This window comes from Ranitomeya variabilis, chromosome 1 (genome assembly GCF_051348905.1).
Source record: "Ranitomeya variabilis isolate aRanVar5 chromosome 1, aRanVar5.hap1, whole genome shotgun sequence".
NCBI classification, from domain to species: Eukaryota; Metazoa; Chordata; class Amphibia; order Anura; family Dendrobatidae; genus Ranitomeya; species Ranitomeya variabilis.
In genome coordinates this window covers 507,555,398-507,570,016 of record NC_135232.1, presented here as the reverse complement: position 1 = coordinate 507,570,016, position 14,619 = coordinate 507,555,398, and the positions used below count along the sequence as shown (strand labels likewise).

Below are 14,619 nucleotides of genomic sequence, written 5' to 3'. Positions count from 1 at the left end.
CCTCTGCCTGTAGACACGTCGTGCATCTGCTGCCGGGATCAGCCGAATGATTCACTGCGACTGTGTGGAATTCGCACAGGTCAGTAAATCAGACCGCTGCCATCTTTGTGCAGACAGATAGCGTCAGTCACATTAAAACTTCTCATGCGCTCCTCTTGTACAAAGATGGCGGTCAGTGAATCATTCGGCTGACCCGATGGGGGCGTGTTTGCGACTATTTTCTGCTGGTGGTACCGCGCAAGAGGCTGGTACCACCAGCAGTTTCCATATTGACACCCATCACTTGGGTGTCCCAATATGGCGGTCGGTGAACTTCCACCGCTTGGAATTCTGTGATCCGGATACATCTGGACAGAACAGGATGTGAAGACATTACAAGGTAAGTATATGTTAAGATGTTATGGCTTGTTCACTAACATTGTTAAGCTAGGTTCACATTGCGTTAAAGCAGCCCGTTCAACACATGCGTTAAACGGGCTGCGTTAACGCAAGTGCAGACATGCCATCACGCTAGCGCAGATAGAGCTAACAGATGCTGTATCTGCGCTAGCGGTGACAGACCCGGAAACACTGCAGCCCGCGTCCGAGGGTCTGTCACTCAATGACGGCACATCGCTAGCGCACACCCATTTTGGGCTTGCGCTAGCGATGCGCCCGAAATAGGGCTTAATGGCAGCGTTAACGGACTGCGTTATAGTGCGTTTTGCCCCGGTGTAACGCAGTCCGTCTAATAGACTGCTTATAATGTAATGTGAACCCAGCCTTAGGAAAGACCAGGTGATGCAAATTTCCCAGCTTTAGAACACCCAGTCTCCTCTAACCTTGTGCCAAAAAACAGCCATGGGTTCTTCTAAGCAGCTTTCTAGAACTCAGAAAATGAAAATGGTTGAGACAGGATAAGGCTATAAGAAACTGGAAAAGCGTTTTCAAGTTGCCCTTTCAAAGTTCGAAATGTAATTAAGAAATTTAACAGCAGTTAACTGGAACAGTTGAGGTCAAGATAAGGTCTGGAAGACCAAGCAAAAAGTCAGTGATAGTTGCTGGTAGGATTGCTAGAGAGGCAAAACAGAACCCCTGCTTGACTGCAAAAGACCTTCAGAAAGAATGAAGTGTTGGTCAAATGAGCCATACAACCTCACAGCATACTGCTCCACAACTCTGATTCCTCACCTGGAGAATGCACACTGAAGTCATTTACAGTTTTACTTGTTCACCTTGACATTGGTGTTATGCATTTTCAAAGCAACTAAGCCCCACCCCCACCCCATTATTTATCCCCTCTGTTCAGTCTGCGCTCATCTCCAGAATAAAGGACAGAATGGATTGGGTGAGGAAGAGATGATGGCATATGCAGAACATACACTACCTTGATGCGGCTATAAATGCCATTGATTATCAGCACATAGCTGTTACTTACAATCTTAATTCCTATGAAAGCAGTAATGGAGTACATAAAGGGAGCCTGTTGGACAATTCATGCTAACTAAACAGCGGGCAGCATCAATCACAGCCTGGTTGCTCAATTGCAGTTACGTCATTCTCCAAAAAAAACGCTATTAAAAGTAATTTTGTCAGTCTCTCCCTTGCGAATAAAAATAATCCAGTGACCATAGCAGCTTAATAATAAATGGAAACTGATCAGTTTTTCCTCATGGTAACAATTAGTGAATATGCAAATTTTCTCTTCAGAGAGGAAGAGAACTTGATCTCTAGTGCCACCTATCGGAAATGGCAATCATAAATGTGACTATCAACCCTTTAACAAGCCTTATCACTGGACTTGGCAGAAAAGCCAAACCAGGCACACTATTTGTAGGCAAATGTTTCAGGGTGTTCAGTGTTCCCCTTCGCGCTTCTGTGCAGGCATACTCCTCTGTGCCCTGCCAGGGCAGAGCAAAGTACTACAGTACGCATGCTTCGGGAAAGGTCAGAGCCCGGCGCATGTGCACCGCAGTACTCCTCTCTGCCCTCAGCAGGGTGTACTGGAAAACTGGGGGAAAAAATTCCAAGTACTGTCATTGAAAAAAACTAAAAGTTGCAATTCCACAAGTTTTTTTTATTTACCGTGTTCACTATATGGTAAAACTGATCCAGCATTGATTCCCCAGGTCAGTAGTAGTACGCAGATGAACATGTATAGTTTGGTTTAAGTGGTGAAAAAAAAAATTCTGAAATTTGTATGAGACAAATGTTTTTGCGTTTTTGTCGCCATTCTCTGAGACCTGTACTCTTTTTTTTTTTTTTTTTTTTTTCCTTTTTCTGGGACCTTTGCTGGGTTATGGTTTTTTTTGTTTTTTTTTTTGTATACAATTTCGACCTAGATGCAGTGTTTTTTGAACGACTCATCTTGCCAAAAAAAAAACAACAGAATTTTAACAAGGTTTACCGATCAGATTAACCCCTTCATGACCTTGGGATTTTCCGTGTTAGTTTTTCACTCCCCTCCTTCCCAGAGCCATGATTTAATTTTCCGTCAATATGGCCATCTGAGGGCTTATTTTTTGCGAAACAAGTTGTACTTTTGAACGACATCATTGGTTTTAGCATGTCGTGTACTAGAAAACAGAATAAAAATTCCTCCAAGTGCAGTGACATTGCCAAAAAAGTGCAATCCCACACTTGTTTTTTGTTTGGCTTTTTTGCTAGGTTCACTAAATGCCACAACTGACCTGCCGTTATGATTCTCCAGATCATTACGAGTTCATAGATAGACACCTAACATGACTAGGTTATTTTTTTTAAGTGGTGAAAAAAAAAATTCCAAAGTTTGCTTAAAAAAAAAGCGCCATTTTCCGATACCCGTAGCGTCTCCATTTTTCAAGATCTGGGGTCGGTTGAGGACTTATTTTTTGCGTGCCGAGCTGGCGTTTTTAATGATACCATTTCAGTGCAGATACATTCTTTTGATCGCCCGTTATAGCATTTTAATGCAATGTCGCGGTGACCAAAAATAACGTAATTCTGGCGTTTCAATTTTTTTTCTCGCTACGCTGTTTAGCGATCAGGTTAATGCTTTTTTTTTTTATTGAGCAGACAATTCTGAACGCGGCGATACCAAATAAGCGTAGGTTTGGGGTTTTTTTTTTTTTTTGTTTTTTTTTTATTGATTTATTTTGAATGGGGCGAAAGGGGGTGATTTAAACTTTTATATATATATTTTTTTTAACTTTTTTTTTACTTTTGCCATACTTCAATAGCCTCCATGGGAGGCTAGAAGATGGCACAACTCGATCGCCTCTGCTACATAGCAGCAATCATCAGATCGCTGCTATGCAGCAGAAATGCAGGTGTGTTATGAGCGCCGACCACAGGGTGGTGCTCAGAGCTATCCGGGATCAGTAACCATAGAGGTCTCAAGGACCTCTATGGTTACTCTGCAGAAGCATCGCTGACTCCCGATCATGTGACGGGGGTCGGCGATGCGCTCATTTCCGTCCGGAAGCGCCGGTTGAATGCCGCTATCAGCGTTTGACAGCAGCATTTAACTAGTTAATAGCGGCAGGTGAATCATGATTTCACCCGCCGCTATTGCGGGCACATGTCAGCTGTTCAAAACAGCTGACATGTCCCGGCTTTGATGTGGGCTCACCGCCGGAGCACGCATCAAAGCGGGGGTTCTGACCTCGGACGTACTATCCCGTCTGAGGTCAGAAAGGGGTTAATTTATTTTATATTTTGATACATCATACACTTCTGAACGCAGCGATGCAAAATCTGTATTTTTATTTTCAATGGGGCAAAAGGGGGATGATTTGAACTTGCTTATTTTTTTTTTTTCTTATTTTTAAACTTTGTTTTGTTTTTTTACGTGAAGCTGCTATCATCCGATCACCAGTGCAATAGCAGTGGCACAATCTCCTTTGAAAGCTGGCTGTGAGCTGGGATTCATAGGAATATCGTAATGGCAGGCACGGGGGCCTTCTGCAGACCTTAGGCTGTCATGACAAGCTATCGATGCCCCACGATCACGTGACAGAGTGACGATGGGCGACCAGAATGACACACTTCTGGGCGGCGCATGTTAAATCCCGCTGTCAGAGATTGACAGCGGGATTTAATTGGTTAACAGCCATGGGTGGAGCTCTGATCCGCTGATAAAGGCACATAACATCTGATTAAATCGGCTGTCATGTGCAGGGAAAGATGCAGGCTCAGTGTCTGAGCTCGCATCAAAGTCGGGGACATGACATGTTGTGAAGTGGTTAAAGTTTAAACGTATGATATACTCCTGATGGCTTGTTGTGTTTTTGCCACACACAAAAATGCCAAGCTTTACAGCACCAGATTTCATGCTGCTTTATTTATTTTTCTTTGCTGATTTGAACTTTCAAAGTGTTTTTTTATGTTGTTTTTCTTCAAATCTTCAACATGTCAATTCGTTCAGCATTTTTCACCCACTTGAATGTGGGAAAAATGCAAGTAAAAATGCGACACACAAGGCAAATATTTTATGCCGCATTTTTCCTGCCAATACTCTAGTATTCGCAGCAGATTTTTTTGTTGCAAAAATCGAATGTGCCCTGATCTATATTTTAGTAAGCATAGAAAAATCTGACTGAAAGATCTAAAACACTCGGAAAGCAAAAATGATTCCATCTATACACTACAAATGTTCAAAGTGATTTTCATTGGTGACATGGGAGATGTCTTGGGCGATAATCTTCGGGTATGTGCACACGTTGCGGATTTTGCTGTAGATCCGCAGCAGTTTTCCCTGAGTTTACAGTACCAGGTAAACCTATGGAAAACAAAATCCGCAGTGCACATGCTGCGGAAAAAAACGCGCAGAAATGCTGCGTTATTTATTCCGCAGCATGTCAAATCTTTGTGCGGATTCTGCAGCGGTTTACACCTGCTCCATAATAGGAATCCACAGGTGTAAAACCGCAGGTGGAATCCGCACAAAAACCGCGGTAAATCCACTATGCAGATTTACTGCAGATTTACCAAAATCAGTGCGGAAAAATCCGCACACCTTTCTGCAATGTGTGCACATACCCTTAGCATGTTTTGGGTGATGTACCCTTCATCAGGGTAGGAATAGGATATTTAAGAGGATCCCTCTTAATCGGAACAATAAAGCTATGTGCACACGTTGCGGATTGGTGTGCGGATTTTTCCTCACTGTTTTTGCAAAATCCGCAGGTAAACCGCACTGCGGATTCCACCTGCGGATTCCTATTGAGGAGCAGGTGTAAACCCCTGCGGAATCCGCACAAAGAATTGACATGCTGCGGAATAAACACCGCTGCATTTCCTCGCTTTTTTTCCGCAGCATGTGCCCTGCGGATTTTGTTTTCCATACGTTTACATGGTACTGTAAACTCATGGAAAACAGCTGCAGAACCGCAATGTCAAATCCGCTGCAGATCCGCAGCAAAATCCGCAATGTGTGCACATAGCCTAAATCTTCATTACTTGTGTTAGTATATGAAAGGATCACTGGGCTGTCTGGGGATCAAGAGTGTGGAAATTAGTATTACCCATGGGAGAAGAGACCTAGTGGTACAAAGAGCAGAGACTGTAAGCAGGGATTTCAAATACACAGCCAAAATTAACGTTCAAACAAAGTTGCTGGCCAGCCTGGATAATAATATAAGAAAGAAAGAAATAGTCTACAATTGAAGATGTTTTTTCTTATCAAATATACCAATTAACTTTTTCGTATGGAAACAAACTTAGGCTGGTTTAACACGTCAGTGGCTCCGGTACGTGTGGTGACAGTTTCCTCACGTACCGGAGACACTGACTCACATAGACACATTAAAATAAATGTGTCTCTGCACTGTCAGCGTGTTTTCACGGACCGTGTGTCCGTTTGCAAAACACGGAGACATGTCCACTTTTCTCCGGCAGCACTGTCCGCAAAGCATCCCACACACGGAGAACAGTGTGCACTCTCCTCCGTGTGCACGTACCGCCGCAGGAGAAACAGCGCTACAGTTAAGCTCTGTCCCCTGCGTGTGGTGCTGAAACCGGCATTCATCCCTTCTGTCCTGCTCGGCTGAAAGCAACGCTTGCAGGAGAGAAGGGATGAAAGATCAATTTTTTTTGTTAAAAATAATGTTTGGGGTCACCTCCCGCCTCCCACCCCCCGTGTGCCTGCCCGCTTGCAGAAGAAATACTCACCCATCTCCCGCGATGCCTCCTCTCAGAAAAATATGGCCACACAGTGCTCCATACTGTATAATGGCCACACATGATGCTCAATACTGTATAATTGCCACACATGATGCTCCATACTGTATAATGGCCACACAGTGCTCCATACTGTATAATGGCCACACATGATGCTCCATACTGTATAATGGCCACACAGTGCTCCATACTGTATAGTGGCCACACATAGTGCTCCATACTAATAAAAACAACCCAAAATGAAAGAGTAGTGCACTATGCCTCCACATGCTCACAACCACAGTGGGGGAGCCTATCCGGGAGGCATGCTTTCTAAAGCGAATAAAGGGGACACTCCTATAAACACTATTACAATACGAGAAAAATGGAGTTAATGTCCACACGATATTTGAAAAATCTTAATAATTTATTATTACCAAAAGATATCACAACAATACATTATAATAATTTCATCATAAAAGTAGAACCGGCTAGACAAAAATGGCTATAGCACAGAAAAACAGAGAACGGTGCGGACCTCAGGTTGGTGCCAAAAAATACACCAATTATATGCAAAGTGCAATATCATATATTGGTAGGTACACGGGGGGAGCCTAGTTATAAATATAAAGTGTCTGAAAGAGCCCTGTACACTGACTCTTCCTGTATCATAGCACACCCATATCCCCGGATGCTTACCAATCTCCAGGCGCCAAAACCGAGCCGCACCGTCGCCCCAACGCGCGTTTCGCGTTGGCTTCGTCAGGGACCGCCCCCTGACGAAGCCAACGCGAAACGCGCGTTGGGGCGACGGTGCGGCTCGGTTTTGGCGCCTGGAGATTGGTAAGCATCCGGGGATATGGGTGTGCTATGATACAGGAAGAGTCAGTGTACAGGGCTCTTTCAGACACTTTATATTTATAACTAGGCTCCCCCCGTGTACCTACCAATATATGATATTGCACTTTGCATATAATTGGTGTATTTTTTGGCACCAACCTGAGGTCCGCACCGTTCTCTGTTTTTCTGTGCTATAGCCATTTTTGTCTAGCCGGTTCTACTTTTATGATGAAATTATTATAATGTATTGTTGTGATATCTTTTGGTAATAATAAATTAAGATTTTTCAAATATCGTGTGGACATTAACTCCATTTTTCTCGTATTGTAATAGTGCTCCATACTGTATAATGATCCCACATGATGCTCAATACTGTATAATGGCCACACATGATGCTCCATACTGTATAATGGCCATTGGCCACACATGATGCTCCATACTGTATAGCGGCCACACATGATGCTCCATACTGTATAATGCCCACACAGTTCTCCATACTGTATAATGATCCCACATGATGCTCAATACTGTATAATGACCCCCCCCGCCCGTATGCATGGCTTATCTCCCTCCCATCCCGTATGCATGGCTCATATTCTCTCCCCTAACACCCCCCCCCCCCCCGTATGCATGGCTCATATTCCCCCCCCCCCCCCCCTGTATGCCCATCTCTCATCCCCCCCCCCCCCGGCTCCCATCTTGCATGGCGCTGCTTACCGTCCTCCTTCATCCCCTGTCCCCCCGTCCCTCATACTCACCTGTCCCAAACCGCGCGGCCGCGCCGACATCCCTCTGGCTCTGTCCCGACTCCCGGCGCAGCACCTTCTTCCTGCGTGAGCGGTCATGTGATACCGCTCATTAAGGTCATGAATATGCGCATATTCAGGACGAGCTGCAGACGCCGAGACCAAGCATCGTTGGAGCAGGGTGAGTATCGTCTTCAAGGTGGGTGGGAGGCGAGCTGACGGCCAAGGGGGGTGGGGGGGGGGTCTAGGCGGTTGGTTGGGAGGTGACCCAGGACTTATTGAAGAAAAAAAAAAACTTGCTCAGGTGCCGCCCCCTGCATTGTCCCCGCCCTAGGCATGTGCCCTCAAGTGCCTAGTGGCAAATACGGCCCTTGGTGTCACAGAATTTTATACCATTGGGCAGTGAAGATGAAATAATTTACATTTTTACCACCAAGATTGTGTGTAAGGCTACTTTCACACTAGCGTCGTGCACTGCACGTCACTATGCGTCGTTTTGAAGAAAAAACGCATCCTGCAAAAGTGCTTGCAGGATGCATTTTTTCTCCATAGTCTTGCATTAGCGACGCAGTGCGACGCATTGCCACACGTAGCAACCATCGTGCGACTGTTGCGTTGGTCCGTCGCCACCAAAAAACGTTGCATGTAACGTTTTTTGGTGCGTCGAGACCGTCTTTCCCGACCGCGCATGCGCGGCCGAAATCCGCCTCCGCCTCCCACAATGGGGCAGCGGATGCGTTGAAAAACAGCATCCGCTGCCCCCGTTGTGCGGCGCATTCACTTGTAATTTACTTGCTTTTTGAAGTTGTTTAGCTATAGCAACTTAATAACTAAACCTATAAGGCTATGTTTGCTCAATGCGTTTTTTTATGCAAATTTTCAGCTACGTTTCACAGTACCAGCAATTTTATTTTTTTTTCCCTGACTGTTTTTGCAAGAAGCTGCACTTTTGCAAAATGCAGCATGTCCAGTGTTTTTGCAGTGTATTTCACCCATTTCAAAGCTAAGAGTAGTGCAAAAAAATGCAGGTATCAGGTTTTGCTGCGATTTTGGTGCTAAAACCTCATAAAGTTTAGTGCATAAAAAAATTAATCCAGTCTCTTCATGGTGTCGTATCTGCATTTAACTTCATCAGCATGCACAAGAGACAAATGTACCCTGGCAAACACTCGGCAAATCCTGCTTCTTTTTTTCTTTTACGTTTCTTTACTACCAAGAGAGCAGGTTTTGCCTGCTGGAAAAATGCATCAAAAATGCATTGTGTGAACATAGCCTTATGGTACACATGCATATCCATGCAATCTCAACAGTAGTCATTGGGACTCAACTGCGCTACCAAGAATGCACCCTGCACCTGTTCACATTCAATCTGCGATTTGATGTCAGACTACTATGGGAGATTACGCTTTAGAGGCTTTTCTGTTTAATGCAAATAATCATGGCAGGAAATTCTAATTTGTATTTATTTATTACACAGGAAACAAGATTGGGAAAATTAATCAATGATGTTCGAAAAAAGACCAGCAATGAGGATCTTGCTAAACGTGCAAAGAAACTTCTGCGTAGCTGGCAAAAGCTGATCGAGCCCGTGCAACAGAATGAACAATCAGCCAGGGGCACTCCAAATCCACCAGGTTCTGCCAATGGAGGCGGTACCCACAACTGTAAGGGAGAGTCAACCCCAGCCGTACTTCTGAGTGGAAAACCTGTTCAAGACCTAAAAGTCCGGAATGATATCCAGAAGGCACATTCTCCCAAGGCTGAAAAATTAGCTAATAGAAAGAGGAAGGGGGATCTTAGAGATGGTACCCAGGGGCCTGCTAACAAAGTGGCCAAAACAAGTCATGAACTGTTTCCTAACTCCTCACCTTTACCTACAAATGGCATTGGTGGCAGTCCCCCTGAAATCCTGCTTAGTCCGCTTGATGGCAACACACAGACCAACCGACTAGACACTGAGAATGATAAGCATGGTAAAATCCCTGTAAATGCTGTCCGGCCTCATACCAACTCTCCTGGACTTGTAAAACACCCAAGCACTTCCTCTTTGTTAAAAGCAGCCGTCCTGCAGCAGCAAAGTGCGGCACTAGAAGATGCCCATTCTCATCAACCACGTAGTCCCCGCTGTTCCTCTTTCAGCCCTCGCGGTACTAGAGCAGAGCTAGTACCACGGCAGCACACCACATATGCACCAAAGGGTTCTGCGCCCAGCCCATCTCAAAGGCTGCCTGGTGTGGACACTGCACATACACCCTCTTATCAATCCCCTGGGCACCCTGCTACACTTCCTGCCATAACAAAAAGACTTGAGTCTCCCAGAAGAGAAATGGCTATCTCTTCACCTCACGGGTCAGTGGAGCAACCACTCCATGGTGACTGGCACAACCAGCAGTCTCCCAGGATAACACAACAGCACACACCACGGATCAGTCAGTTGCATGTGGACCTTCAAACATCACGCAGTGGCTTTTCACCAGAGCCCTCCAAAATAGACAGCGACGATGCTGCTTCAGGCTCAGACAGTCGAAAGAAAAAGAAATCCCGTAATTGGGGTGAACAAGAAGGGTATTCTACAGATAGCAAACACACACGAGTTAAAAAGGATCGAAAATTAAAATTTGATTTTATGACTGGGCAAATAAAACCATTGACACACAAAGATCCAACTCAGAATGAGAGTTCAGCCCCCTCAGAACAGCACAGGACTGAGACAGACAAACAGGACCCCAAATTTGGTCTGCCAAGTCCTTTTGAGCAAACAAACTGGAAGGAATTGTCTCGAAATGAGATCATCCAGTCTTATCTCAATCGGCAGAGCAGCTTGTTGTCTTCCTCTGGTGTACATACGCAGAGTGCACATTATTATATGTCTGAATATTTAAAACAGGAGGAATGCACTAAGCGAGAAGCTAGAAAAACTCATGTTTTAGTGCCACTTGCCCACCCTAGTGACCTGCCTGGAAAAACCAGGGAAGTAACTAGTGCGGACTTAGAAAGACTACATGAACAACATTGGCCTGGCGTCAATGGCTGTCATGATACACAGGGCAATTGGTATGATTGGACGCAGTGCATCTCCTTGGATCCTCATGGTGATGATGGTAGATTAAACATCTTGCCTTATGTCTGCCTAGACTGACTGCCAGTTGCAAATCTGCTTTCTCATATCTGCAGTTTTCACTGCAAACCATGGGTCGTTTGCTGACCACTGCTCTATACGGAAGATTTACATGAGAGGAATTCCCTGTGTCAGGGGATGTGGAGTGTGGAGTTGTAGAGCGCCTGGAAGAGGAGAAGCTTTGTGTCCACTACATCCTGGGAATTGCCTTCCCTGCCGGAGCTCCACCTACGTCTGCTACACCCGTTCTTTTGTGCTAAATGCTGCTACCGGTTTACTAAAAGGATTCAAGAAGGGGGTTCGGAAATGCAAAAGAAGGGTGTGCAAGGGGGCTAAGTTTGGAGTTTAAAAACTCCTATAGCAAGTCGGCTGTAATAAAATAAAAAAAGAAATATGTGAAAAATTTCAAGTGTTAAGTTCAAATCTACCCTTTCAAATGCAAAAAAAAGAATTTTCCGGTACCTGATAAAGGGCTGGAATAAAACAAACAAATATATATATATATGTGAGACAGGTACCTAAAACTTATGTGAAAGAGGATTTAATTAAGTTGAGAATAAGTTACCATAACAGAGTATGCGTTTGTTTATTTATTTGAACTTTTTTCTTTGTAAATTTTATTTCTTCAGATTTTATTTCCATTTTGAAAAAATTGACAAAAAGCGTCCCAAGTAGAGGCGCAAACTCAAGTGTTCAGTTCCAAGCATCACAACTGGTCCCTTGTGTCGGGGGCAGGGGAAGAGTCTTAAAATCATTCATTCCCCCCTACCCATTAAGCTTTTTATATTTTCTTTTTTAATGATTTGTATTATTCCCACAGCCTCTGTATTTGTGATTGACCGATCCCTAAGCTGCTGCTATTCACTGTTTAAATGCCCAGTACTGACTCAAAATTTGGTATTGACTCTTGTTTTAAAAGCACATTTTATTACTTTATTTTCAGTGTTTTCAAGTCCTTTCCTCTATCACGTCAGTTTTTCAAATGTTCCTCACCTCCAAATCTTCAAGGTGACGGACGGTGCTAACAGCTTCTAAATTGTCCAGACACAATACAGAGAAGGCTGGTTTGTATGCTAGGAAAACAAAAAAAAAAAACACAAAAAAACCTTAAAACTACTTGCTATCATTCCTTTTAGATGTAATCTGCCTTATGGGAACTCCATCATGAACGTGATTTTTTTTTTTTTTTTCTTTTTTTCTTTTTTTTTTTTTTTCAAAAAATAAAACTAAAGACAAAAGCCTTAGTTGAATGTACAGTAAGACTTCTGTATTTCTGATATGCAGAAGAGGGCAAATTTGCTAACTTTGGTCCTATCAGTGGACAAATTGTGATATAAATGTGGAAACGATAATAAAAAAAAATACAAATTGTGTATAGTTTGGCCTTATTTAAGAGGGACCTGGAAATCATAAAATGGATGTGTGAATTCCACATGTTACTCTTTAAGTATAAAAAAAAGTGGTTACCAAGAACATGCATCCTAAAGAGGATTTCAAGTTTAGACTGGTAATTACAGAATGTTTATGCTTTTACTATTACAAATACAGTACATTTTTTGGTAAGAAAGATTTTATGTGAATGGTCCATAATATTTGAACATGTTTGACCCTTGTAGATGGGTATTTTTTTTTTTATGATCACATGAAAAACCTTCATCTTGAAGGCCAGGTGTTTTAAAATGCAGCACTCTTCTGACCTCTCAACCTATTCTGATGAATTTAACCCCTTAGTGACAGAGCCAATTTGGTACTTAACCCCTTCATGACCCAGCCTATTTTGGCCTTAATGACCTGGCCGTTTTTTGCAATTCTGCAATTGGGCTTCACGTTAGTGGTAAATTTAGGTCAATAATTTTTGCGTTTATTTGTGAAAAAAAAAATAAAAATTGGCAAAATTTTTTAAAATTTCGCAATTTTCAAATTTTGAATTTTTATTCTATTAAAAGAGAGTTGTGTCACAAAATAGTTAATAAATAACATTACCCACATGTCTACTTTACATCAGCACAATTTTGGAAACAAAATTTTTTTTTGCTAGGAAGTTATAAGGGTTAAAATTTGAACAGCGATTTCTCATTTTTACAACGAAATTTACAAAACCATTTTTTTTAGGGACCACCTCACATTTGAAGTCAGCTTGAGAGGGGTCTATATGGCTGAAAATGCCCAAAAGTGACACCATTCTAAAAACTGCACCCCTCAGGGTACTCAAAACCACATTCAAGAAGTTTATTAACCCTTCAGGTGCTTCACAGCAGCAGAAGCAACATGGAAGGAAAAAATGAACATTTAACTTTTTAGTCACAAAAATGATCTTTTAGCAACAATTTTTTTATTTTCCCAAGGGTAAAAAAGAGAAACTGGACCCCAAAAGTTATTGTACAATTTGTCCTGAGTACGCCGATACCCCATATGTGGGGGGAACCACTGTTTGGCTCCAATCTTTAGCGGACACCATGTCGCGTTTGGAGAGCCCGTGTGCCTAAACATTGGAGCTCCCCCACAAGTGACCCCATTTTGGATCTAGACCCCCCAAGGAACTTATCTAGATGCATAGTGAGCACTTTGAACCCCCAGGTGCTTCACCAATTGATCCGTAAAAATGAAAAAGTACTTTTTTTTTCACAAAAAATTTCTTTTAGCCTCGATTTGTAAATTTCCACATGGGCAAAAGGATAAATTGCATCCTAAAATGTGTTGGGCAATTTCTCCTGAGTACACCGATACCTCACATGTGGGGGTAAGCCACTGTTTGTGCACACAGCAGGGCCTCGGAAAGGAAGGAGCGCCATTTGACTTTTGAATGAAAAATGAGCTCCAATCGTTAGCGGACACCATATCGCGTTTGGAGAGCCCCTGTGTGCCTAAACATTGGAGCTCCCCCACATGTGACCCCGTTTTGGAAACTAGACCTACCGGGGAACTAATCTAGATGTGCGGTGACCACTTTAAACCCCCAAGTGCTTCACAGAAGTTTATGACGCAGAGCCGTGAAAATAAAGAATCATTTTTCTTTCCTCAAAAATGATTTTTTGAGTCTATTTTTTTATTTTCACAAGGGTAACTGGAGAAATTGGACCCCAGAAGTTGTTGTCCAGTTTGTCCGGAGTACGCTGATACCCCATATGTTGGGGGGAATCACTGTTTGGGTACACGTCGGGGCTCGGAAGGGAAGAGTGACATTTTGGAATGCAGACTTTGATGGAATGGTCTGCGGGCATCATGTTACGTTTGCAGAGCCCCTGATGTGCCTAAACAGTAGAAACCCCCCAACAAGTGACCCCATTTTGGAAACTAGACCCCCCAAGGAACTTATCTAGATATGTGGTGAGCACTTTGAACCCCCAAGTGCTTCACAGAAGTTTACAACGCAGAGCCGTGAAAATAAAAAATCATTTTTCTTCCCTTCAAAATGATATTTTAGCAAGCAATTTTTTATTTTCACAAGGGTAATAGGAGAAATTGTACCCCAATAGTTGTTGCCCAGTTTGTCCTGAGTATGCTGGTGCCCCATATGTGGGGGGGAACCACTGTTTGGGCACACGTCAGGGCTCGGAAGTGAGGGAGCACCATTTGACTTTTTGAACGCAAGATTGGCTAGAATCAATGGTGGCGCCATGTTGCGTTTGGAGACCCCTGATGTGCCTAAACAGTGGAAATCCCTCAATTCTAACTCCAACACTAACTCAAACACACCCCTAACCCTAATCCCAACTCTAGCCATAACCCTAATCACACCCCTAACCCCAACACACCCCTAACCCCAAGCATAATCTTAACTCTAAGTCTAACCCTAAG

The 14,619-nt window shown here is 43.3% G+C and overlaps 1 protein-coding gene across 3 annotated transcripts in view; it reads left to right on the top strand.

Moving 5' to 3' along the window:
- Nucleotides 1-12,047, top strand: part of MED26 (mediator complex subunit 26) — an 80,908-nt gene extending 68,861 nt beyond the window's left edge. For all 3 annotated transcript variants that reach the window (XM_077252788.1, XM_077252797.1, XM_077252805.1), the window contains exon 3: nucleotides 9,181-12,047. In XM_077252788.1, coding sequence (XP_077108903.1) covers nucleotides 9,181-10,842 — 1,662 coding nt within the window. In that variant the 3' untranslated portion in view covers nucleotides 10,843-12,047. The remainder of the gene's footprint in view (nucleotides 1-9,180) is intronic.
- The last annotated feature ends 2,572 nt before the right edge of the window (nucleotides 12,048-14,619 follow it).